The sequence below is a fragment of the Mauremys reevesii genome, linkage group 3 (assembly GCF_016161935.1).
Source record: "Mauremys reevesii isolate NIE-2019 linkage group 3, ASM1616193v1, whole genome shotgun sequence".
Classification (NCBI taxonomy): domain Eukaryota; kingdom Metazoa; phylum Chordata; order Testudines; family Geoemydidae; genus Mauremys; species Mauremys reevesii.
The window spans coordinates 33,020,663-33,045,556 of NC_052625.1; the positions used below are offsets into that span (position 1 = coordinate 33,020,663).

The window sequence follows — 24,894 nt, forward strand, 5'->3', positions numbered from 1 at the left end:
AGATTGACAACTTTAACTAACCCCTACTAATATTAAGAAGAGATTTGATTTTTCCTTCATGTGTGGTGTACTATGAAGCACCATTGAGAGAAGTCAAAACAGCACACTGAAATCCTGTAGTAAAAATGACTTAAACAACACTCAAGCCTGTGAAGTCTTGTTTAAGGTACAGGTGAAGTTTTCTGCCTGTTCCTATTTGTAATGCATGCACAAAAAGGGAAAGAACTTCCTGAACTCAGGTTTAAAATGTTTAAAATGACTGAATGTTGGGTTCATAGGACCCATGGAACCAAGAAAAATAATCTGTCCCACTGACAAATACAGAAATAATATAAAAAGAATGTTATTTAATATTTGTTTATACACAGTGTTCATCATAATCTGGATGATAAAAGGAGTAAGGAATGAACAGAAAGCAGAGGCACCTAATGGCATATGCAAGTCTGATCTTGTTCTCATTCAAGTTAATTGCAAGGCTCCCACTGTCTTCAAAGGGAGAAGGATCAGGCCCTGTGTCTATATATAAAACGTGTACACATACACACACATGACCCTCCCTACAACCAGCTGAATAAACTACAAGTAAACATCTACTTGTTAGAGGTGAATACATTTTGTTTTAAAGGCAAGTGAAAAATGTTTTAGTTAGGTTACCCATTTTGTTTATACCATAATAACAGAGAACATGTGTTTTCTATTGGTAAGGTAGGTGGGAAAATATATTTCCTGAAAGCTTCAGGATAAATTTAGGTATTTAGGATCTGAAATCTCTTATTAAACACTTACTGACTTCATAAGGGCAGATGGACACCTTTTTGTGGGTTCTCTTCAACTGCTTGAGGATGCCAGCAACAGCTGAGATAGCCATCTAAAAAGGAGAATGAGGATTAATTAATCCATTTCACATTTTCAGTGCAAGGATTTGTCTAGTCTTTCACATCATAGTCATAAGAACGGCCGTACCGGGTCAGACCAAAGGTCCATCTAGCCCAGTATCTGTCTACCGACAGTGGCCAATGCCAGGTGCTCCAGAGGGAGTGAACCTAACAGGCAATGATCAAGTGATCTCTCTCCTGCCATCCATCTCCATCCTCTGACAAACAGAGACTAGGGACACCATTCCTTACCCATCCTGGCTAATAGCTATTTATGGACTTCACCACCATGAATTTATCCAGTTCTCTTTTAAACGCTGTTATAGGCCTAGCCTTCACAACCTCCTCAGGTAAGGAGTTCCACAAGTTGACTGTGCGCTGGGTGAAGAAGAACGCCCTTTTATTTGTTTTAAACCTGCTGCCTATTAATTTCATTTGGTGACCCCTAGTACTTGTATTATGGGAATAAGTAAATAACTTCCTTATCCACTTTCTCCACATCATTCATGTGATATCCACCCTTAGTCGCCTCTATTCCAAGCTGAAGAGTCCTAGCCTCTTTAATCTTTCCTCATATGGGACCCTCTCCAAACCCCTAATCATTTTAGTTGCCCTTTTCTGAACCTTTTCTAGTGCCAGTATATCTTTTTTGAGATGAGGAGACCACATCTGTATGCAGTATTTGAGATGTGGGCGTACCATTGATTTATATAAGGGCAATAATATATTCTCAGTCTTATTCTCTGTCCCCTTTTTAATGATTCCTAACATTCTGTTTGCTTTTTTGACCGCCTCTGCACACTAATCCTCATCCTTCCAAGTGCATGGTGAATAGCACTCCCTTTAAAGTCAGTCAACATCATCATGTGGCACTTATTCACACCAGCAGATGAGATTACTTCCTCCACAGCCATCTCAGCCCCCTCATCACAGAGAACACGAGACCTAAATTCCCTCTAAGCTGCACAGCCACACAGCAGCCCATTAAGCGCCGCGCAGGCACTCAGAGCTGCAGCGGGGAGAGATGCCTCTCCCTCAGCTCCCGGACATGTCGCGATGGGGAGAGGAGCCCCTCTCCCAGCCCCAACCCAGTCCAACCCCGGAGCTGCCATGGCGGCGAGAGGCGAGGAGGGACACTCTCCCCCAGCCCCAGAGCTGCCGAGGCCGGGGGAGATGCACCTATCCCGCAGCACCGCCCTGGAGCTGTCCCAGAGGGGAGAGGCGCCTCTCTCCCCCCGCCCCGGCCCAGGTGCTATTGCAGGGAGAGAGAGCTGCGGGGAGTCCTCTCTCCATACCATAGCTCTGGGGCAGCCTGCACCCCCACCCCAGAACTCACACCCCCAGCTGGAGCCCTCACTCCCCGCTCCACACCCCAACCCCTTACCCCAGCCCAGAGACTCCTCCTGCATCTCAACCCCTCATCTCTAGCTGTAGCCCTCATTCCCCCATGCCCCAACCCTCTGCCCCAGCCCTGGGCCCCCTCGGTCCCATCCCCGCCACATGAATTTTGTTATGTGGACCAATATGGAGGTGATGTGTCACATATCATCTCCATACTGGTCCACATAACAAAATTCATTCTGCACATGTGTGGGGAAAAAATTAGAGGGAACACTGCATGAGACACAGAATTAAACCTCTTCCGCATGGCATGCCATAGCACGAAGCCTGCCATCTATTTTCCTCTTCCCCGCAACCCTCCACAATGCTCAAAGTGTTTCCAAGTCTCACCGACAAGCAGGATAAACAAAATTAATAGTACAAATTTTTGCTCATTTAAAAGCCCTCAGATCACCTGCCATTGCCATAGGACTCCCAAGACCATATGCAATTTGAGGAATGGACTTTTGTGTGTGTAAACAGGGTCCTGCTCCCTAACTGGAGCCTCTAAATAACAAAAAACAACAAACATTTGATCAGGGATTGGAAAAGCAAGAGAAATTGTAATCAATTTGCCATCTTTACCTTGCGAACCACTATTGCATCGTGGTTGAGACACTGCACAAAGAATCTTATGGCACGGACAGGCAGAACCTTATCATCCCTCAGGAGGAGAGACAGAAAGCCAATGCCTATGTGTTCGAACTTCCAGGGGCTAAAAAACAACATATACAATGAATAGTGGAGTGCTGCATGTAACACTGTTGTCCAAAAAAGGTTATAAAAATATACTTAAAAACAAAAAAACATCTGTTAAGCAGGTCTATCTAACCACCATAAAACTAATGTTCTATTCTACCACCACACTATACGGGCTTCAGTCTTATTAAAAGAAGGCCCCTCTACATCACTTGGGGAGAGAAAATGGGCCTTGAAGTGGGTGCAAACTACATCCACTTAAAGGCTCTTTACACTTGTAGACTGCTGTAAAATTACCTTAATGCAACTGAGAATTAGACCTCACATCTCTTTATTTAGTTGGTAGTATTTTAAAAATAAATTACCTGGTTAACAGTAATTTAAAAGTACTTGAACTTCATTGCCATCTTTATGCTAGACAAATAATTGAACTCAGAAATTGTTAGGAATGGACAGAGATATTGAAAATAACTATTAATTACTATAAGGCCACATTCACCTATAATTCAGGCATTGGATGGATGACAGCAATGCAGGATTCCTCATGTTGACCTGACACTTCCCTGTTCAATTGGGAGAGACAGTTGAACATCCCTACAAATGGCCCTTCTGTCCCTATAGCCATGCCAACTGATGTTGATTCTTGTCCATTAGAAGTAGGCCAAGGCCAAATGTTTCATGTCAGACAGTGAGATGTCAGACAGTACAACTTTCTGATCACTACTGATCTAAACGGCATTTTAACCAGTTCTGTAGGGGTAAGGCTGCATATGTTATTTCCAGTCATCTAAGCTATCTATTTTACTGTGCATTTTTTTAATTCAGAAAAACTAGCACAAAAAAAAGTGCAGAGAAAGGCAAAAACTTACAGATTTCTTTGATTCACACAATCTAACAGCATGTTGACCAAATTTTCATAGTTTCTGAAAAAACAAAAGTAAAATGAGTACATAGATTTGAAGTATACTGTCAACAACTAGACATCAGGGAGAGAAGTGTTTAAAAGAATCTTTATATAAACAAAATAAGGCATTATATTTTCTCTTCATTCTCACAACAGATATAAATAGTACAGACAATGTCTAGTAATTAAATTAACACTACGGATACTGTGTGTATGTCATGTTAATTTTTTGAGAAGAACGGATGGAGGGGAGAGAATTGCTGTTGAGTCAAGGGAGGAATATTACGGTGATTCCTCCACACTGTGTCTTTGTCTAGACTAGGATTTCAAGGTGTGATGTTGGATCATGCTAGTCAGCTAAGTCTAATTAAAACCCTCAAAAACTCGAGTCAAAACATGGCAAGCTATACTTTAGCATATACTAAAAGGGTTGAGTTTAAGTTTTAACTTGCCTTGACTTGACTAGAAGTTTTAGAGTAAGTTAACTAACGTGATCCAACATAGTACAGACGCTCCCTGACTTACGCAAGCGTTCCATTCCAGAACGCCTTGCCTAAGTCAAAATTTGCGTAAGTTGGGAACGTATACCCGACAATTAAGCCAAAAAAAGAAAGAAAAAAAAGCTTACGGAACTTTTTCCATACGTGCGGATTTGTGTAAGTTGAGTTTGCATAACCCGGGGAGCGTCTGTACCTTTAAATTTTTGTCCAGATAAGGCCTTAAAAGGCAGCTAGTTTGCCCAGCTGAGTGGCATTTTCTACACTGTGTTTTGGAGGTGTGAAAATCAGGGTACCATTTCCTTAGAATGCACCAGTTGGTCTCTATCTAATTAGATAAAGTTGAATATTTTGATGATATGCAAGTCTCAGTTTTTGACATTACTGACAAGCTCACAAGTTCTGATTCACCGTCACACAGACTAGTAGAAAGCAGGAATAACTCCACTGGGGTAAACAGATTTTCCTGCCTAAACCTGGTATAAGAGAAAAGAATCAGGAGTACAGAGCCTCATTTTTTATGTACTTTATAATCTGCCTGGATACACACTATGCTTTGCCATCCCAATAAAAGGTGCTCTATTTTAAGATTCTTCAGTATTGTCTGGCCATTTTGCAAAGTGGCCAGATTCTGGCTGTAAATGACCTATGGACAATCCCCATGTGAAGGGGAACTTTCTGCGGGCGTGTAAATGCTTGATGATGAGGATCCTTTGCCAGACCCCAGCCCTGGCTTAAAGCCATGCCGGGGAAGGTAGAGGACATAATGGGAGTGGGCTAGTGCCAGATGCCGGACCAATGCACAATCAAGAGTTGTAATCAGCTTCCTACTAGCCACTTTTCCCTTGCACCAGGGAGAAATGAGTTCTACAACTGTTTTCTTCTCTTATGTCCCTTCATTTAACAACTCCCTTTTTTTTTTTACTTAATACTCTTCTAGTACATTTTAGTGAAAAATTTAAGCCACCTATCTCACCCATTCACAGTCCTCTGTGCCCAACCAGTTTTGTTCCAGCCTTCCCCTCTCCAACCCAGATAATTTTTCCATACCAAGAAATCAAGTCTTTCTCCCTATCCTCTCAAATCAGGGGAACATTTTGTCTTATCCATGAATTTCTATTCTAGGGCTCTCCTTGGCAGACAAAAATTGGATATAATACAATCCCCTCCAAGAAAGGGTCAGACTGTATAACGTGGAATGTCCTAGAATGAAAATTCACAGGTAAGGATGACTTTTCCCTCTCTCAGTTCCCTCCATGTCAGATAATTTTCCCAGTGGGATGTAGAAAACAGTAAGTCATCCCTAGAGGGAAGGGTTCAATTTACCCATGCAGAAATGAAAAGGAACATAACAGTTACTGGGAAACCCTGTTCTGTAACATCCTTCCACCAAATGCTGCCTCAGCAAGGATGAGGATGTTGACTACAGTGTTTGAAAGAATGTGGCTGGAAGGTCCTGTAGTAGCTTTATAGATCTTCTCATAAAATTTGTGTGATCTTTCCAAAAAATCATTGCTTTTTCCACAGAATGAGTGGTACATGGTAATGAGGAGTTTGTACCTCAGGCTCCAAATGCCTCCACTATATAAACCTTTATTCTTATATAGGCTTTGTTCACCTCTAACTTATTAATTTTACTTCCTTAGGATGTTTGGCTTCATCCAGGATAACAATACCACTTCCTATTATATAAGGAAGATTGCTGTTACATTGGAGGTGTGGTTAGTTCACAGAACTACCATGTTTGATATAGCATATAACTGAGACTTCATTGAGAGCACACCAAGCTCCAAAATCCTCTTCGTACCAGGAGAGGGTGAGTAGTCAAAATACTTTCAGGGAGAGGAGAAAGAGACCTACCAACTATGAAGATGAAAGGCTGTTTTATTAGGATTTGTAGCATGCAGCTCAAGATCATGAAAGGAATTTGTGTTTTGACTGAGGACTGGTAAGAATGGTGGTCCTCAGCCATCTGTTATGTGCTGGTGAGGAAAGATTCTCGTGGGTTTCTTTACAGTGCAATATGCCTGAAGTCACTGACTTGTCCACGTGTCCACTGGTCAGGCTATCTTGTAAAAACACCAGAATATCCTTAGCTTTAGCAGACTTTCCTCTGATGCGTGTCTCTTGTAACAGCAACATCTAAACCTCAAGTGATATACAGACATAATCTGTGAATCTCCTCCAAGATGCTAGGAGGTTTACCACTTTCTCAGAAAGAATGACTAATTCCTTTCCAGATGATGGGTTAGGCAGCACTGGATTTTGATTCAGTATCAGCCCCCCATTGGGTGTGTGTGTGAAGTTTGAGAGGAGGTTCTCATTATGTTTAAATTGGGTCTGAGAACCAAGATCTGAGAGTTAATGAGAAGGCAGTTACAATTACTGTGGCCTTGCTCCTTCACAATCTGCTTTACCATCTTTACGATCAGGGCAGAGGGAAGAGCATAAAGGAGGCCATTTAGCCCACTTCTGAGATAAGGGGACCACAACCTACATTTTGGTGTCTCTCTTTCTCACATAGCACCTCTTGATATTCCAACTGGACTGGGATGCAAGTAGGGCCATCAATAGACTTCCAAACTGGCCTGCAATGCACTGAAAAGGCTAACTGATCTAGATGGCATTCCCTGGGTTCTTCATGTGTCTTGGTGAGCTGGCCAACACTGACTTTCCTTCTTGGTTCAGAACTTTGAGTAACAGAGTAGGGGCTTATGTCCAGGACACGAACAAGGCTACTTCTCTAAGTAGTGCTGAACGTTTAGCTTCTTAGCAATTGTACACAAATACCATGTTTCTGAAGAATCATCTGCTGGAAATGGAAGAGTTAGCTTGATGGTCCATAGCATGAGACAGTGCCGGTTTATTTTAATTTACTTTGGGAAAATGATAAATATTATCTCAAGCATCCTTTTTCTTAGTGGTTCACTCCCAGGTGAGGGCCCACCCTGAAATGCCATTTAGAGGAAATCTGGGTGAGGGATGTTGCAAGGGGGAAATCTTCCCAGACTCAGGAAACCCAAAAATCAAGAGCAGCTTTTGGAGTTGGATTGTTTTCCAACAAACCGTGGCCTTTTATAGCAAAAGCCTCCTCCTAATGTGCAGGAACCTGCAAGAGCAACAGCTTCAAAGGGAACACTTGCTGAGATGAGGTAGATTGAAGATTCTCTCACTGGAACAATGGAGGGACCAATTCCCTTGTCTAAAGCCTCAGTGACTGCTTTGTCTCTATTCTCTCCAAAGTGCTTATCAACAAAACATTTAGAAGGATAATAGCATTAGCTTGCAATTCCAATCTCTTTGAGTGGAGCTATAGCTGTCTCCCCAACACATATTTGGAAGTTCTGAATGTGCAGCAAACAACAATCAGGAGAGGCATCAGTCCCATAAAAGCTGCTACAGAAATCTAGTTTAAGGTATATTTTATGTATGGGTTGTTTTGTTTTGTTTTTGGGGGTGGGGGTTATCTACCCTCACAATGGCCTCCCAGATGAACACAGAACTGCACAATCAGAGACTGCAGCTAATAGTCCCAGTGTTGACCCTGCTATATCTAAGTTTGGCCTGAGTAATAACCTTATTCTCATCTGTGGATTTGCAATGCTGCCTCAGCTGGTATGATGATACCCTTTACTTAGGAGGTCGCAGCAGGCTTCATCTTAGGCAGATTAAGTTCTTTTACTTTTTAGTTACAAATCTTGATATGGAATTTCCATTCCACCTTAATCACACCCTCATAAACAAGGCAAGAACAATTACACAGAACTACAAATTGCTATTCAATTTCTACACAAGGGTATTCTGCGCCAAAAAATAAAAAATTCTGTGCACAATACTTTAAAATTCTGCAAGGTTTATTTGTCAAATAAACGTGGAAGCTCCAGCATGGTATTGGGGAGCACAGGCCACTGGCTGCACAGAGGTAGGAGATCACTCTGCAGCTCCTGCCTTGGAACACGGCTCAGCAGTGAGGCTGAACCCAACCGTAGCATAGCGCAAGGACTGAGCCTGCCCCAGAAACACCCCAGAGCCCTGCCCCTCTGTGCCAACTGCACCAGGTGTGGGCAGGCAGCTCAGCAAGGCAGGATACAAGTGTAGAGGCTTAGTGTGGGGGGATCCAGATGTGGGTTGAGCAGATTCTTTGAGGGGCAATGTGGGTACAGGAGGTGCTCTGGATGCACAGGGGCTTGTTAGGGGGTTTCTGGGTGCAACGATAATGGGAATCTGCAGGGGGGTCCAGATGAAGGTGGTTGGGGCTCAGCGGTGCAGTTAGATCTCCGTTCAATCACTCTGGGACGCTTAGCTGGGCAGCTGGAGAGTGGCAGCTGCTGGCCAGGAGCCCATCTCTGATGGAAGAGCCACCGCCAGCAGCAGTACAGAAGGGTGGCATGGTATGGCATTGCCACCCTTACTTCTGCGTTGATGCTGGCAGGGCACTGCCTTCAGAGCTGGGTGCCTGGCCAGCAGCTGCCGCTCAGCAGCCGCTCAGCAGCTGGCCACCCAGCTCTGAAGGCAGCACAGAAGAAAGGTGAGCCTGGGGTGAGAGCAGATTTTACGGTCCGTGAAGCATTTTTCACGGCTGTGAATTTGGTAGGGCCCTACTCATTGGTATCAAATGTTCAAGGAGCTGCCCACTTTCATGGCAGCTGAGCCCTTGCAGGTAAAACAGCTTGTGGGAAGAGGGATGCTTTGCAGCCTTCTCAACCATCTCAGCATGAACCTTACTTACACGCTGGCTGGGAACAGTAATTTCTTCCTTTGGATTACAAATTGTGTCTCGTATCCCAAGATTCAAGAGGCTCCAGTGAACCTTTCGCGCTTGCTCTGAAAGCTGTGGGAAATGCAACCCTCATTCCTAGGAGAGAGCTGAGGGGAGAGAGGAGCAAGGGGGAGAGGAGTTTGAAAAAAAAAACAAAAACAAAAAAAACCTTATCCCCAGTTCCATGCCACTGATTCTGGCCTCATCTCAGTGAAGGGAGCTTCCATGTGGCCTACTCAACTGTCTCACTGTGGACCTTGCCAACATGCTAGCTGGGTTCCTGAGATGTTCTGTCTCCCATTTCTAAGGGGGAAGGGAGATAGGTGTTGTCCTTCAAACCCTCCTCAGAAAGCAAAAAAAAATAAAAAAATGTTGGGACTAGATTTAGCAGTTTTGAGGATAAAAACCTCAAAATCAATGAAGAAACAGAGCATTTAGTTAAAAAAAAAGTTAACAAATCCTGTGAAATCTCTGCTACAAAGGGAGCCCTGGAGCCTGCAGTGTGTGATTCTTGGAGGCATCTTCCTGAGGAGAGACCCTTAGCCCAGGTCCTGAGCAAAGATCTGGTCTGCTCCCAGTTGCTGTGGAGACAGGGAACACTCTGGCATTAAGGTTGTCTGACATGGAGGGACTGGGAAAATTGTTTCTATTATTCCAACCCCTCCATACCACACCACACTGCCCCCAAGCCTCCACTCTATATGAATTTCCAAACCAGATGTCAACATCATTGCTTTAAGTCTGATCCATTCCTTCTCTTCTATTGCAGCAATAGTCCCGGGGGAATTCTAAGCCACTGCGCGTGCACATAATTCATGTGGTGCGCATAATTCCCCCCCCCAGAAAATAACTTCTGCCTGAAAGTTGCTGCAGTTATGCCTTTTGCCCACCAGGGGATGCTGTGGTGCTAGAACAGAGCAGATGCTCCCAGATAAGGAAGAGAGGAGGCTGCCTTCCTGGCAGTGCTCTGCCGGTGGGGCCAGCTCAGGAGAAAGGAGATATGGGGGGACAGACAGAATGGGGCACATGGGGCAGCTGGGGGGTCACAGACTGGGGTTCATAATTGCTAATGGGGGAGGACAGACTGGGGCAGGGGCTGAATGGGAGTGGAGGCACAGAGCCATAGGGGGATGGGGAGGGGCTGCAGGGCCACATGTAGGAAGGAGAGAGGGGGCTGGCTGAGGGGGTGCAGGGCCACATGGAGGAAGGGGGTGGCTGAGTAGGGGCACAGGGACACATGGGAGAGGGTGCAGGGACACATGGGGATGGGGCTGGCTGAGGGGGTGCAGGACACATGGAGATGGGGTGCAGAGACATATGGGGGTGGCTGAATGCGGATGCAGGGCCACATGGGAATGGGGGGACTGGGTGTCTGAGTGGGGTTGGAGGGACACATGGGGACAGGGGGAAGAGGGTGCAAGGACACATCAGGGTGCAGGAACACATGGGGACAGGGGCAGATGTGCCTGACTGAATGGGAGAGGCTAGGGGTCAGCCAGGGTCTGCACGAGGGAGGCTCCCTAACAATCCCTCCCCGCCCCACTCAAAAAACTTGTTCCATATGTCTCACACCCACACCCAACAACCCTCCAGGTTCACTCCCAGGCTCCTTCCCTCTCCCTCAACTCCTCCTTTACTCCTGACTCCCCCAAGCCTTTGCACTGCTTCTGAGAGGGGTGGGAAATACGGTTCTGTATTGTAGTTTAAATTAATTATTCAAAGTTCTGCATTAATATGCCTAGTAAGGCATCTATTTGTCAAAAAAACCATTTCCTGAATCTTTTTTGTTGTCTGTACTGTTACAGACATACTTGCTGACAAGTATTTTGAAATAAATTACCAAAGTAATTGAAACCGGTGTGATTGATTATATTGTGTTATTTTGATATGCAGAATTTTAAAAATATTATGTGCAATTTTTTTTATTTTTTGGCGCAGAATTCCCCCAGAAGTAAGCAATATTCCCTTATTACTGCGTTGTCTCATACTCAGGCACACTGCTCTTCTGTTTCAGCTTCACTGTTGCTGTTATTGGTGAGCACCCTCTTGAAGACCTCACGGAAGGGGTACATCAGCACAAACAAAGTGACTGAAAACAAAGCAGTCAAATGCACAAAGTAAAGCAATTGAAAAAAAATGTTTTCATTGGTCTGAAGTATTGTTATCTTAATAAGTACTTGTAACTATAACTGATACAAAATATTGAGATGAAGTGCCATTTTGTGAACACACTACTGGAAAGTGCTGAGGTGATGAGAATGTGGAATATTCCATTCTATATAGGTTCTCATACAAGTCAATGATGTCCCTTCCAATACAGTTAGGGATTACTGAAAGACAGCTGCAATAAGAAATTAAAAAGATGCAATAATGGAAAGAAAAATGGTTGGAGTTCAGTGTCGCTTTTAGGCTAATGTATAAAAAAAAGGTTATGAAGAAGAGATTACTTTTAAACAGCTTCATTTTTGCTAGAGAAAACCTTATACACAGATGTCACAAATAATTATTAGCCTCAAAACTCAGAAGCAAAATAGCACATTCTCTTGGAATATTACATTTAATGTACCATTTTAGATTAAATTTACATCATCGCTCATGAACTGTATATGTTTATCGACTAAAAACTATTATGCACTACAACTTCTGTAGTTACTGAAATCTACATAGACCAATCTAACTTACTGCAAGGCCTCAGCATTCTTTTCTTTCTGTCGTTGAATTCCTAACTGAATCTCTTCTGAACTAAGCATCATCCCGCTGGCGCTTGGGTTTTTTGCTTTTTGCATTAGAATGGCTATCTCAACACATTTCTCTGGAACCTGTTGAGAGAGAAGGGAAACATCTCTAACTGAATAGCAGCCAAAGAATGTTAGCCATCCTTTTGGAAAAGGAGACTCCCACAGAGGCAGTCAAATGAAGTGTGCATACCGTCCCTTCCACATAGATATGAATAAGCCTCCCCTTATATTTTGCAAAATTCCCTAGAGAGTTGCTCCTTTCTTATTTGACAGGAATCACTGCTCCCAGTAGTCTTGTTATGATGAGATGGAGGAAAATTAAGTAGAGCTAGATAGAGCTATGATTACATGCATAAATTCTGATTTTATGGTTAAACAAAAATGCTAAAATATTTATGGCAATGGTTTCCGTCGCCATATTTCACTTATTAAGTAAATTTAAGTGTAAGTTGTTAGACTAACAACAGAACAGATACAACACAAGTACTGACAGTGCAAGCTTCCCCACACTGTCCTACAAGTGCACAGTAACCTTGATTAGGAGGGACCACACCTAACAAGAGCTAAAAGATCAGTAATTTTTCATTCCCATTGCACAACTCTAAAAATTGAAAAAAAGTGTCAAATTCTAATAATCTTAAACTGAAATCTATAATATTCCAGTCTTCAATATATTTGTCTATATTCTTGCATACTGGAAATCAGAATGAAATCAATATATTAGTATTAGTAGTCAAAGCTAAACCAAAACGTGTACAATTTATTAAATTACTGACTTATTTGATCAAATACAAGTCAAACAGCCTCCGAATGTGATATTGGCTTTTAAGTGATTTTTTTTGCTTACTGAAAAGTCCAATCCAATTGTCTCATACTGTCTGTGGATCTTTTCTGCTAGGTCATCAAAGAGTCTCACTATAGATGGCTTTTCCAGAGACATAGCTTTGCTAAGTCCAGAGGAAACAATTGCTGGCCAAGTCTGTACAATACAGTCCCAATCATGAAGATTTGCCAGGCATACTCCACTGTGGTTTCCAAGAAGACAATACAAGGCACCCTATAGTAAACAAGAGTTGTAATACTAAAAGTTACATAAAGCAGTCATTCATATAGAATAAAAATTAGTTGCTCTATAGTTTACCGAGATTGAACTATCCAGTTTATCACTAATATATACAAGATATTCCGAACAATTCTTGACATATTAAATATTTGTTTTAGTAGTGTGTGCAAGTAGTACAGACTAAATGGATTTCTCTTTCATAGAATGGTTCTGAGGGAATTATTTCCAAAGAATACATTTCAATAACCACAATGAATAAACAAATACCTGGCCTTTCTGCAAACCTTTTTATGGTAGTTTAAATTACAAACTTGTGTTTCTTAGGGTTATCTACACTGCCCTGCAATTTGAACTATACGTGGTGTGAACAGAAGTGTGCAAAGTGTTGCACTGTAACTCCATTGTGTGGACATTGCAGGCACACAAAAAAAGGTTCCTAGTTCGCATTAATGTAATCCCTTCATACAGGATTACATTAATGATGTGCACTGCTATTCACACCTCTGTAGGCTGAATTGTGGAGCAGTGCAGACATAGCCTCAGCATAACATTTTCTGTTGATCAGCTCTTGTCCTTCCTTCCTTGCTTGGCTAGGGTTGCTAAAAAACTACTGAACTAAGAACAGTTCGCTGAGATTTTATTGCTTTGTACTATTTTTTTTGTTTTAATTGGGAAATAAAAGTGAACAGCTATTAGCAGAAAGCATTCATAATTCCTGAGGTCCTGATGAAATGGAGTATATTCATGAAGGTGGGGTATGGTATAAAAATATTTTTATGGGCACTTTTTTGGGATGACTGCCTAAGTCACTTTAGGGTTAGCTATTCACAAGTAATTCAACCATCTCAAAGTCATGCTAATAAAATCTTTACACCATACCACATGTATTTTAACCATAAAATTTTTACACACAAACTGAAGACAGATCTGAAATTAAGTAACTGAGATAGTACTTTAAACTGCTGCTGAGTAACATCGTGTCGGTCTGGCCGCAAAAACTCCAAAACCAAAGGAATGATATCTCTGCAACAAAAGTTGTATGTTCCCAGTGCTGTGAAGAATGCTTGCTGAGCTTTATTTCTGACCTGTAGAAAGACAAGCAGATCTTCAAGTACACAAAAGGATATACAAAGCAGTGATATCCCAGTTCTCTTCAGTTACTAATGTGCAGGTCTTAGGAAGGTGAGTCAGTGCACAGAAATCTATCCTGTTTTATTTTAAAAGATTAGCAGCAGTGGACATGGAGGCTCAACTATCCTCACGATTTCTCCAAATTAGGTTTTAGGCACATGGGGGGTATGGTGTGGAGTAGCTTGTCTTGCCATGGCCCATGATGCATCTGTTCTGTGAACTGAAGACTTTAGTTTCCACAACTGTCAAACTGGCACATTTTCAAAACACTTAATACAAATGAGATTAAAGTTTAATAAATAACTCAAAAGATTCTATAGGCCCAATTCTGGTTTTGGATGAGTGTATGCAGCTGCTACTGACTTTAGCAAGTCTTTAATTCATTAGACAAAACTCACTTTTGCAAATTTCAAAAAAGTCAGTCACATTTTGGGCCTAACCAGGATTGGAATTTCCTAACCTGGAAAGAATTATGTGAGTAATTAAATGTTTCATACATAACTGAAGCCTGAAATAAAAAACAGATACTGAGACACTGAATTCTACCAAGGAATTAAAAGCGATATTATGTTACATTTCACTGCAAATATCAAGTTGAAAATAAGCTCAATAAATGAAACACATGGCTGCATTAATTTAGCATAGAAGACATATTCTTACCTGACCATAGGAACTTGTAGACAAACACAGAAGATCCCTGATCATGTCTTGGTGTATATTTTTATATTCACAGCCTTCAACAGTTAGAGTTCTCAGCTAAAGGAAGAAGAAAAATCCCGATTAGAGATGGGCTTTATTTGCAATTATACAAATCTAAGAGAGGAAAGTTATTGCAGAAACTGAGAATGCTTTTAGTTAAATAAGATGTACAGACTGACATTTCCTAATATAGTAGTGAGTAAAAATTGGCAGTACAGAAATGTACACTACCTCATGCTGCAACATGACTCTGTCAATGAGCAAGGCTCTAATATGCTGCTTCTTTCCTTGAAGCTGCAAGGAAAAAAAAAGAGTAATTTGATTGAAATCTCAACACTGACTTTAGAAATGTAAATATGAACTCTCGCCTCTTACATTTTCGTTACACAATATATATTATCAGCAGGTTCTACAGTGAGACATTCTGACTGTTGGGCTTCAGTTATATAAAGGACTTTTTAAAAAACTTCTGGCACAGTGACAACTGGTGTCAGTGGATACTGATCCACGTCATGTGATGGCGTGAAAGTGTAACCCTGACCCATGTCATATCTGGAGATAAGAAACAATGACCAGTCTCATACAGCACTCTTGTATGTCACTTGTTTATTATACAGTGTTAATCATGGCATGAATTTGCTTAGATATTTGTAAAACTGCCCTCAACTTTCTTAAGAAAATAGAAATTGCCATATTGAATCAGACCAGTGACCCATCTAGTCTAGTGTTTGGTCTCAGACAATGGCCAGCAAAGTATGCTTTAGAAGGTAGAAGAGAGACTGCATATCTATCTACCACAATTACCAGTTCATAATGAAAGATTTTTCCCTAACCCCTCAGCAATTTGAAGCTGGCTTATGCCTCAATACACAAAAGTTTATATCTCGTGCCCAGCTGAACTTAGCATGTGCCCTTCATAACTAACTTTAGTCAAAGAAATCTGGCATTTGTTTATGGTCAATTTATCATCTTTGGTAAGCTACAGAACATTGCTTGCTCTCATTGCGGTGTTGATTATTTTTGCCCAACATCAACTGATAATCAAGTTCTGCCACACCATCCACATCTTCAAAGATTTGGGACATGAGGCTTGGTGATGAGGCAATCCCAAATGAAACTCAGTTAAACAGATCTACTAAAATGGGACTTAAAAGATGAACAATTTTGCACTTCCTATCAAGTCAGACCTGCCAAAACCCTTGGCTTGCATGCAAAATTTATAATACCCTTGCATTTTGAAGTTTCAACATCACCTCTTCAACCATTCTCATGGACTGGTGCTTGCATTTGGTGACACAAACTTTCTGGGGCATGTCGGATAAAAATCAACAGTGTTCTATCTGTAAGGTATCCCATTACATTAAACATCTTGTTTAGTAAACGATTTTTTTCGGTAAACAACTTATATACCCATTTGATAACATTTACAGCCTGTTCTTCAACACAAGTCCACATAGTATTTCCTGTTGCACTATTTCAAACTCTATGGAGGAGATCTACTCTTACACAGATACACCACTTTTGTTTTGCCATAGGAGGGTCAGATTGTGCTCACCATATTAAACAGTTTTTAATTTTAACATTAAGCAGTCACCAAACTTTTAGTATTTGTGGCAGTGTTTACGATGCACTCAGTGTCAGAATCTATTTTGAAATTCATGGTTTATTTATTGCCAGTACTACAAACCAATCTGTTGCAGAACCTTGCTTTATAATTTTACTAAGAAACCCAAAGAAAATTGGACTTGATACACTTTTATACTAGGGCTCCTTCACAAGACTTTGACATAGTAAGAAGGCCTTGCAATAGGACTAAGATACATGTATTCTCACGTTAATGCCCCTTTACATTGCCAGAGTATATAAAGAGACATTAGTGCCAAGGAGAATCAGGCCCTTTGTTTCTGCATCAGAGCTATGTTTATGAATGAAATTTGCTTTTGTAATTCCTTACAACTTATTCTGGTAATGACCTCTTCTGGAAAATAGTTGCTTTTACTGAATATACGACATAGAGCCCCATGTAAAGGGCACCTTTGCATAGTGTTGTGACTATCTCCTCATTTAAATGCAAAAATCTGGTTTCTGTCATTTGCTAGAGCAAGAATGTGAAAGTTTCAGAAAATCTCTAGTGAAAATATGGCTTTAGGATCTTAGATGGAACTTCTGATCAATCTAATATCAAGAGGTTAATAGTGTTGCTGCCATTTTGTTACAAACAAAACCCATGTGGAAGATGGGAGACTGCCTCTATATAGGCATTTACTGCATCCTTATCTTCCAGTCCAATAGGCAGGATTATGAAGCATTTTTATTTCATTATGCCCTTTCAGAGGCTAAGAAAGTACTCTATTGTTTAGCAAACTTCTTCTCTTTTGTATCTAATGGAGTTTGAAACTAACACGACTCTTTGTTTACATCCTTGTTTATGTATCAGAATAGGAGATCTGTTAGTCTTTAAGGTGCCACAGGACTCATTGTTGCTTTTTACAGATCCAGACTAACACGGCTACCCCTCTGATACTTGAAAGTTAAGTGTTACTTAAAACTCCATCCAGGACATACCACACGATCCATTGTCTATAGCCAAGCTCTAAGATACAACTCCATTTGCTCCAATTCCTCAGATAGAGACAAACACGTACAAGGTCTCTATCAAGCATCCTTAAAACTACAATACCCACCTGCTGAAGTGAAAAAAACAGATTGACAGAGCCAGAAGAGTACCCAGAAGTCACCTACTGTAGGACAGGCCCAACAAAGAAAACAGAACGCCCCTAGCCATCACCTTCAGCCCCCAACTAAAACCTCTCCAGCGCATCATCAAAGATCCACAACCTATCCTGAAAGACGATCCCTCACTCTCACAGATCTTGGGAGACAGACCAGTCCTCACTTACAGACAGACCCCAAACCTGAAGCAAATACTCACCAGCAACCACATACCACACAACAAAAACACTAACCCAGGAACCTATCCTTGCAACAAAACCTGATGCCAACTCTGTCCACATATCTATTCAAGTGACACCATCATAGGACCTAATCACATCAGCCACACCATCAGGGCTCGTTCACCTGCACATCTACCAATATGATGTATGCCATCATGTACCAGCAATGCCCCCCTGCCATGTACATTGGCCAAACCAGACAGTCTCTATGCAAAGAATAAATGGACACAAATCTGACATCAGGAATCATAACATTCAAAAACCAGTAGGAGAACACTTCAACCTCCCTGGTCACTCAGTAACAGACTTAAAGGTGGCAATTTTGCAACAGAAAAGTTTCAAAAACAGACTCCAACGAGAAACTGCTGAACTAGAATTAATTTGCAAACTAGCTATCATTAACTTGGGCTTGAATAGAGACTCAGAGTGGCTGGGTCATTACACAAATTGAATCTATTCCCCCATGTTAAGTATCCTCACACCTTCTTTTCAACAGACTAAAATGGGCCATCTTGATTATCACTACAAAAGTTTTTTTTCCTCCTGCTGATAATAGCTCATCTTAATTAATTAGCCTCTTAGAGTTGGTATGGCAACTTCCATCTTTTCATGATCAAATAAATGTGTTAGTCTCTAAGGGTGCCACAAGTACTCATGTTCTTTTTGCAGATACAGACTAACACGGCTGCTACTCTGAAACCTTAAAATTTTTGAACAAGACATTTTAAGTTGTGAGTTCTCCTTTATTGGGGTAGGTAGCAGAGCAGTACCATGAGAGGAGTAGAACAGGAAGAAGGCAGAATTGAGACCTTTCAAAGTTTTGGCCCAAGCGAGGGGGTATGGAGGCGTCATTTGAGCTCCCCGTCTCAGGTGCCAAAATGTTGTGGGCCGGCCCTGCCACTCTCCCAAGGGCTATCCCATATGACTTCTCAGAGAGATTACGTAGACAATGAAGACTGCTTGACCAATTTGGACTACCTGATCCCCATGTCAAAAGATCTTTCCAGCAAGCTGGAAGAAACTATAAAAGAGGGAAAGTGACATCATCACTTGGCTGGTCCCCCTGCCCAACTCAACACCTGGAGGACAAAGACTTTGAACAAGGGAAGGGTGGTCCAGGCCAGGAAAGAGTTTCATCCTGTGTATTCAAGATCTGTAATCTGTTTGTACTATCTGTCAGGGCGAGACACTGCTTGATTCAAATCCTGTTTAGTCTGTAGAACTCAAAACTACAAATTTAATTTTATTTCTTAGGCAACCAACTTTGATCTCTACACTTGCTACTTCTAATCACCTAAAATCAATCTTTCTGTAGCCAATACATCTGTTTTATATTTTACCTAAAACAGTGTGTTTTGTTTGAAGTACTTGGGAAATCTCAGCTCAGTTTACAAAGGCTAGTGTGTGTCCTCTCCACATCGAGGGAGAGGCGGACTGGGGAATGAACTTACACTGACCAGGCTTCTGACCAGTGCAAGAGGGTACAGTTCTGGGGTGCAAGGCTGAGGAAGTGGGGGGAATTGGCTGGAGCCTCTCTCTTGTTGGTTCATTAGTGGCTGAGACAGCATTCATGTAGCTCAGTTGGGTGTGTCCCTGCCTGTGGATGTCTGTGCAAGTGCAATACCTGCAAGAGGTTTGTGGCTTGATACAGTGTAAGGAGGCGGTGTGGTTTCTCGCCGCTCCGGAGAGGGACGAACCCCGATTAACCCTCTCTACACACAGCACCACAGAATGAGAGGGATACCAGAGTCCAGGTTGCATCCTGGGGATCCCCTCATAGGCAATGAATGAGAAGACTGCTAATAAGGAAGGACTTTGATACCCCATCAGGAGGAAACACACAGTGACCTGGCTGGAGGGACAAGTCACAAAGAAGGAGCCCCTGGAGTTGCAGAGAGAGAGAGAGAGAGACACACACACACAGACAGACAGAGACAGAGAGAGAGGCAGGCAGCAGAAGGGGGCCCTGGAACTGGAAAGAGCTAGTCCCTGAGCGGCCAGGAAGAGGCACCACCTGTGGTGAGTGGATCCTATGACAGATCTCATTGCTTCATCAGTCTTCTTGTGGAAGAGTAAGCAGCCCTCAAGTGGCAGGTCCTCAATAACTGTTTGAAATTCTTCAGATATGCCTGCCAAGGCCAGCCAGGAGGAGCGGCGCATTGCAACTGTTGTTGCTATCGCCCTGGAGGCAGCACCTGCATGTCCAAAGCGGCCTGCAACACAGTTCTGGCTGCCACATGACCTTTCGCCAGCTAGACTAGAAGTCAGCCCTGCAATCGTGTGGCAGCCTGTCAAACAGCTTTAAGCTACAGGCAGCTGATGTGGTCGCATTTTGCCAAGACCACCTGGTAGTTCAAGAGCCTCATCTGGAAGCTTGAAGTGGAGTAGGATTTCTGGCCACCACGTTTTAAGTGCTTCACTGTCTCATCTTTAGAGGTCAATTTCTGGCCACTCTAATGGGACTGCTCATTGGCCACTGGTACTAGATGCAAATAGAACTCTGTTCATATCCAGTAGCCAGGACCTGGTACCATCTAGTTGTCCATTTGGATGTCAGTGCCAGTGATGCTGGTGTCTGCCATAAGGCTTTCATGGGCTCCAACAGACCCTTGTAAATCAGGATAACTATGAGTCCCAGTACCAAGTACAGGATATTGAGGAGTTTGTGTGGGATATCCCACACCACATGCATAGGTATCTCTAAGGCCGCTGATACCAATGTCCCATGAGGTCTTGGAAAATCTTCTAGTCCTCAAGAGTGGCAGCTGACTGTTCTGGAACAAGGGCATCATCTAGAAGAGCTCATGGTCAGTACTATCTGACCCTTGCACTGGATCTCTTGCACTGAAGCCGCCTACTCCTGGTCCCATGGATGCTGCAGGGACAGGTCTAGTCTTTGTCACAGGGGTGACTATTTGCCTCATAAGTGTGGTGGAGAGGCTGGTCCTGGATAGTACTGCAGTCCCCAGGGGGCCCACATGCCAGGATCATATGGCACCAGGCCCCACAATGTTTGATCCCAGTGATCCCAGTACTTGGCTGGGTTGGTGCTGCCCTCCGCCACAGGTACATGCCTCTTATCCCCTAGATGAGATTGATACTGCTGGGTACCAAGACCTGACCAGGGATGACTAATGGCTTTCCTTTGAGTCAGAAACAATCCTCTGGGAAGGATGGTGCTCAACTTGTGGGTCTAGGGGGAACCTGACTAGACAGTGGAAGCATCAAAGTCCCTAGGTCCAGAAATCTGGACAGCATCATGGTGAATGCAGCTCCAGCAGCTGCACAGGTGTCAGCCATGTCAGCATGGCCCAAAGCACTTGATCACCAACAGATTGCCCCTAACTGAGACAGAACACTGTGCATTCACTGTTCAGAGGCATGACTGCTTCACAGAGTGGGAAGTTCTTAAAGCCCAAGGATTTGCCATGGTCAGCCATAGCAGCTGGTAGTGCCAGCAACCACAGGGGGAGAGAACCCTTTCCCTCCACAGCGTCCTGTAGACCTAACTAAACTGAGACTAATTAACTGAGGCAAAGTGGATATACATCCTGAAAAGAGTCACTTTGGGGATGAAGAACAGCTGGCTCTAACTGAATCCAGTGAAAGCAGCAGTGATTGTTGATAGGAAGGGGAATCCTTGAAGAATTAATAAAACTATGTTGAGTGCATTTGCCCCCGCCCTCACCCCCGGTTATCAAGGTAGCATGCAATCTCAGCTTCCTGGTGAATATTTCACTACTCAAACACAGAAATAGCTGTAGTGGTTGGAAAGGCCTTGGGTGAACTAAGAGACTACATACTCGAATACAGACTTAACTACTGTGTCACAGTTTGAGACAACTGCACCTGTATTTCCCCTCTACAGTCCAGCAAAGGCATCCATTCTAGGTTCCCAGCTCCTGAGCAGTAATCTCTATTGGGTCGAGACCTGCATCTCTCTTCCCTCTTGACCAGGGTTTTTCCAGACTGCACAATTCCCAGCAAGCCAGACTACCTAGACAGGCCTGCGTCCGCACTTTGCCTTCTACTCAGAGGCTATGGTTATAAGTTACCACACTGACCTTTCTAAGCAAGCACATCTACTCTTAAGGTGAAAGCATTACAGAAAAAACACATGAAAAACAATACAAGAACCTATGTGGATGCTAATTAGTTTATCAGAGATCACCCTCCCTCCCAACTCCAGGAGGGCTCCAATCAGAGTCAATCTTTCAAACCTCACCAAAGGGTTTTTCCTGTGGCTTCAAGTTCATAACAGTCTCAGCTCAGAACAAGCACCCGAATTGTGCAGACCAGCCTGTTTCTTTATACAGATTGGAACTCTGATCTCCAACCTTTGGGAGCAGGTAATCAGCAGACAATGGTTCTCTCCTCAGGGCATAGTTTCAAAAGGCTGGGTTTCTGCATAACTGGTGGATGGCATTTGCATTCATCTCCCCCAGGCTACTTCCCAGGAATTCCACTTGACAAGTATTGTCCCAAAAGATCATGTTTGTTTGCCACGTTGTTCAATATAGTCCTATGACCGTGCAGGCCCACAACAATACATAATCTTTCCCTTTAATACAACGGACTCCAAAATATTTAAATTTAATTCAATATGGTTTTCCATGGAAACTGCCAAATCGGTCACATATCTAACACCTTTGCCACCTCAAAACAATATCTCCTTAAGTTATTTCAGGATGCTCTCTCATGAACTAATGCAAAAGACTAGATGCAACTTACAGATGGTTTAACATGCAGTAGCCACATGCTACTGGCGTAGATGTCTATGACTGACAAGAGCACATTCTCACGAGTGATCATGCTGTACATTTGCTGCTGGCCCAATTTAAGATCTTGGTCCTTATCTTTATTGTTTTAAATGTGTGAGGACTTAACTACCTCAAAGATTGCCTTCTCTGCTCTCTACCTCAGCAGCCATGTTCAATAATCTAGATTTCACTTCTCATAACATTGGCAACTCATTTAAACTCTCCATGCCTCAATTTCTCAACCTGTAAAACGAAGATATTAATGTTTACCCACTTTCAAGAAGTGTTTGGAAATCTAATGATGAGAAGTGCTAAATATTATTTAAACGAAGGGAGAGGAGTTTGGTTCCTACATGCTTCTCAACTTAATTGGCATCTATGGTTCTAACATCATAAGTGCTTCACAAGTGCTAGCAATAGCAGCAACTTAATATCCAAGGACTGTATTATTTCCATGCAGTTAAATCACCAAAATAAAAAATCCCAGCATGTAGTTTCTTAGTGACTAGCAAATTAACATAAAGAGCTATCATTAATAGCATCAATATTCAGTATATAAAAAGAGATGTTATGAGGCTTAACTAACATTTGTGCAGCGCTTTGAAACCTTTTGTAACAAAAAAATATTCTAATGATATATCAGCCCACTGTAACTTATATCGATTTCACTAGGAATGCATGCAGAGTTCCATTAAGACATTAAGGTCAAAAACAGTCAAAACTAAAACTAAAAAAAAGTTGTTTTTTCCTAACTAAACTATGTAAACAAGATACTGACCCTGTTCTCCATCGATTTCTTCACTAAGTTAAAGCTCTTCCACCGGGAGTCAAACTCATGCTTGTGAGACCCTTGGAATTGTAAGAGATCACCAATGATCTAGAAACAAATGGTTTTACATTATGTAAAACAAGTCAACCCATTCAAATTAAAATAAAACATATAAAAATTACTATTATACCTTTATGATTAGAAACAAGGACTTGGTATCATCTTCTGAGTTGTCAAGTATATAGTCTACCGTTGGAATGGAAACAAAAAGTGTGTTATCTGATATGAAGCTCAGTTCAAAGAGTTAACTATACTCAATGAAATATTTTATCTACTTGTGAAGCTCAAAACTTTGTGTCATTTATGTTGCCATATAATTCATGACAACAGATTTTGCCTCTTTGCTTTGCTCTACAATACTGATACAGTTAAAAGCCCAATAAACTGACAACATTTAAAGCAAATCTTTGCATATGTACTAAATACAGGAATGAGAGCGAGACACAAAAATGTACTTACGCAGCAGTTTCCTTATGACCCTAGCCATGGTTTCTCTATGGTTCTCTCTTGATAAATCTACACAAGATAATAAGAACATTCATTATACATAAAGTATATTCGCTAAGTTACACAGTGTTATAAAATACAGAGAAGCTTAATTGAAAAAAATATTTAATGGAAACTCAGACTATGACATGCAAAAGCTCAAAAACAGATCAGAGTTTCTTTACGTACCTCAAATCATGAGGTATGGGACTCTATAAAGGGTGATATAAAAAGACTTTGGAAAAATATTATATTTTTATATACACACACAACTTTAATAGAAACAGTCTTTAGCCTCTCTTTAACAAAGTTATGGGGTACCCTACTCAGTATTCCACATCACGCTGAAATCCTATGTTGCAGTCACCATCTATCAGACCAAATACTGAACAGGACATCTTTCAAGTTCATCAACCTTGTTCACTAAATGAGTACAATGGTTCTTCAAGCAAAGGGGCATGCAGGTTGGGACATGCTTCTGTTCTGCCACTCAGGGTACATCTGCAATAAAAAACCTGCAGCATCGAGTCTCAGAGCCCAGGTCAGTTGACTCAGGCTCGCGGGGCTCAGGCTGCTGAGCTAAAAAGAGTGACAATGTTTGGACTTGGGCTGGAGCTTAGGTTCTGAGACCCAACCCCTCGCGGGGTGTCGGAGCCCAAACATCTATACTGCAATTTTTATACTGCAACCTGAGTAATGGCTGTGCTGCGGGTCTTTTATTGCAGTGTAGACATACCCTTAGCAGAGTTAGCAGTGGTCAAGTGCTTTGCCTAAGATGAGGGAGAGCAAAATAGGAGTTTGGTTCTGTGCAACATCAGAGTGGTGCAGAGTGCCCATCATATCACAAGCTCTGAAGAGTACACCGACTGGGGTGGGAAAGAAGAGCAGAATGCTGAAGGGGTGGGACTTTATCCTTCAAGCAATTAAGAAGGGGAGAGAATGGAATTTCTATTCTCTTTGGTTGCTTGGAGGGGAGGGGAAAAAGACGGTTACTCACCGTTGTAACTGTTGTTCTTCGAGATGTGTTGCTCTTATCCATTCCAGTTAGGTGTGCGTGCGCCGCGTGCACGCTTGTCGGAAGATTTTTACCCTAGCAACACTCGGTGGGTCGGCTGGGCGC

At 42.3% G+C, this 24,894-nt stretch overlaps 1 protein-coding gene across 1 annotated transcript in view; it reads right to left on the reverse strand.

Moving 5' to 3' along the window:
- The window catches only part of PSME4 (proteasome activator subunit 4), a 236,595-nt gene that overhangs the window by 73,332 nt on the left and 138,369 nt on the right, over positions 1-24,894 (reverse strand). Inside the window, exons 22-32 of the mRNA XM_039529281.1 lie at positions 23,748-23,804; positions 23,419-23,474; positions 23,238-23,336; positions 14,977-15,039; positions 14,707-14,802; positions 13,869-14,000; positions 12,700-12,909; positions 11,797-11,933; positions 3,824-3,877; positions 2,841-2,970; positions 787-868 (exon numbers count right to left, since the gene is read on the reverse strand). Coding sequence (XP_039385215.1) covers positions 787-868; positions 2,841-2,970; positions 3,824-3,877; positions 11,797-11,933; positions 12,700-12,909; positions 13,869-14,000; positions 14,707-14,802; positions 14,977-15,039; positions 23,238-23,336; positions 23,419-23,474; positions 23,748-23,804 — 1,116 coding nt within the window. The remainder of the gene's footprint in view (positions 1-786; positions 869-2,840; positions 2,971-3,823; positions 3,878-11,796; positions 11,934-12,699; positions 12,910-13,868; positions 14,001-14,706; positions 14,803-14,976; positions 15,040-23,237; positions 23,337-23,418; positions 23,475-23,747; positions 23,805-24,894) is intronic.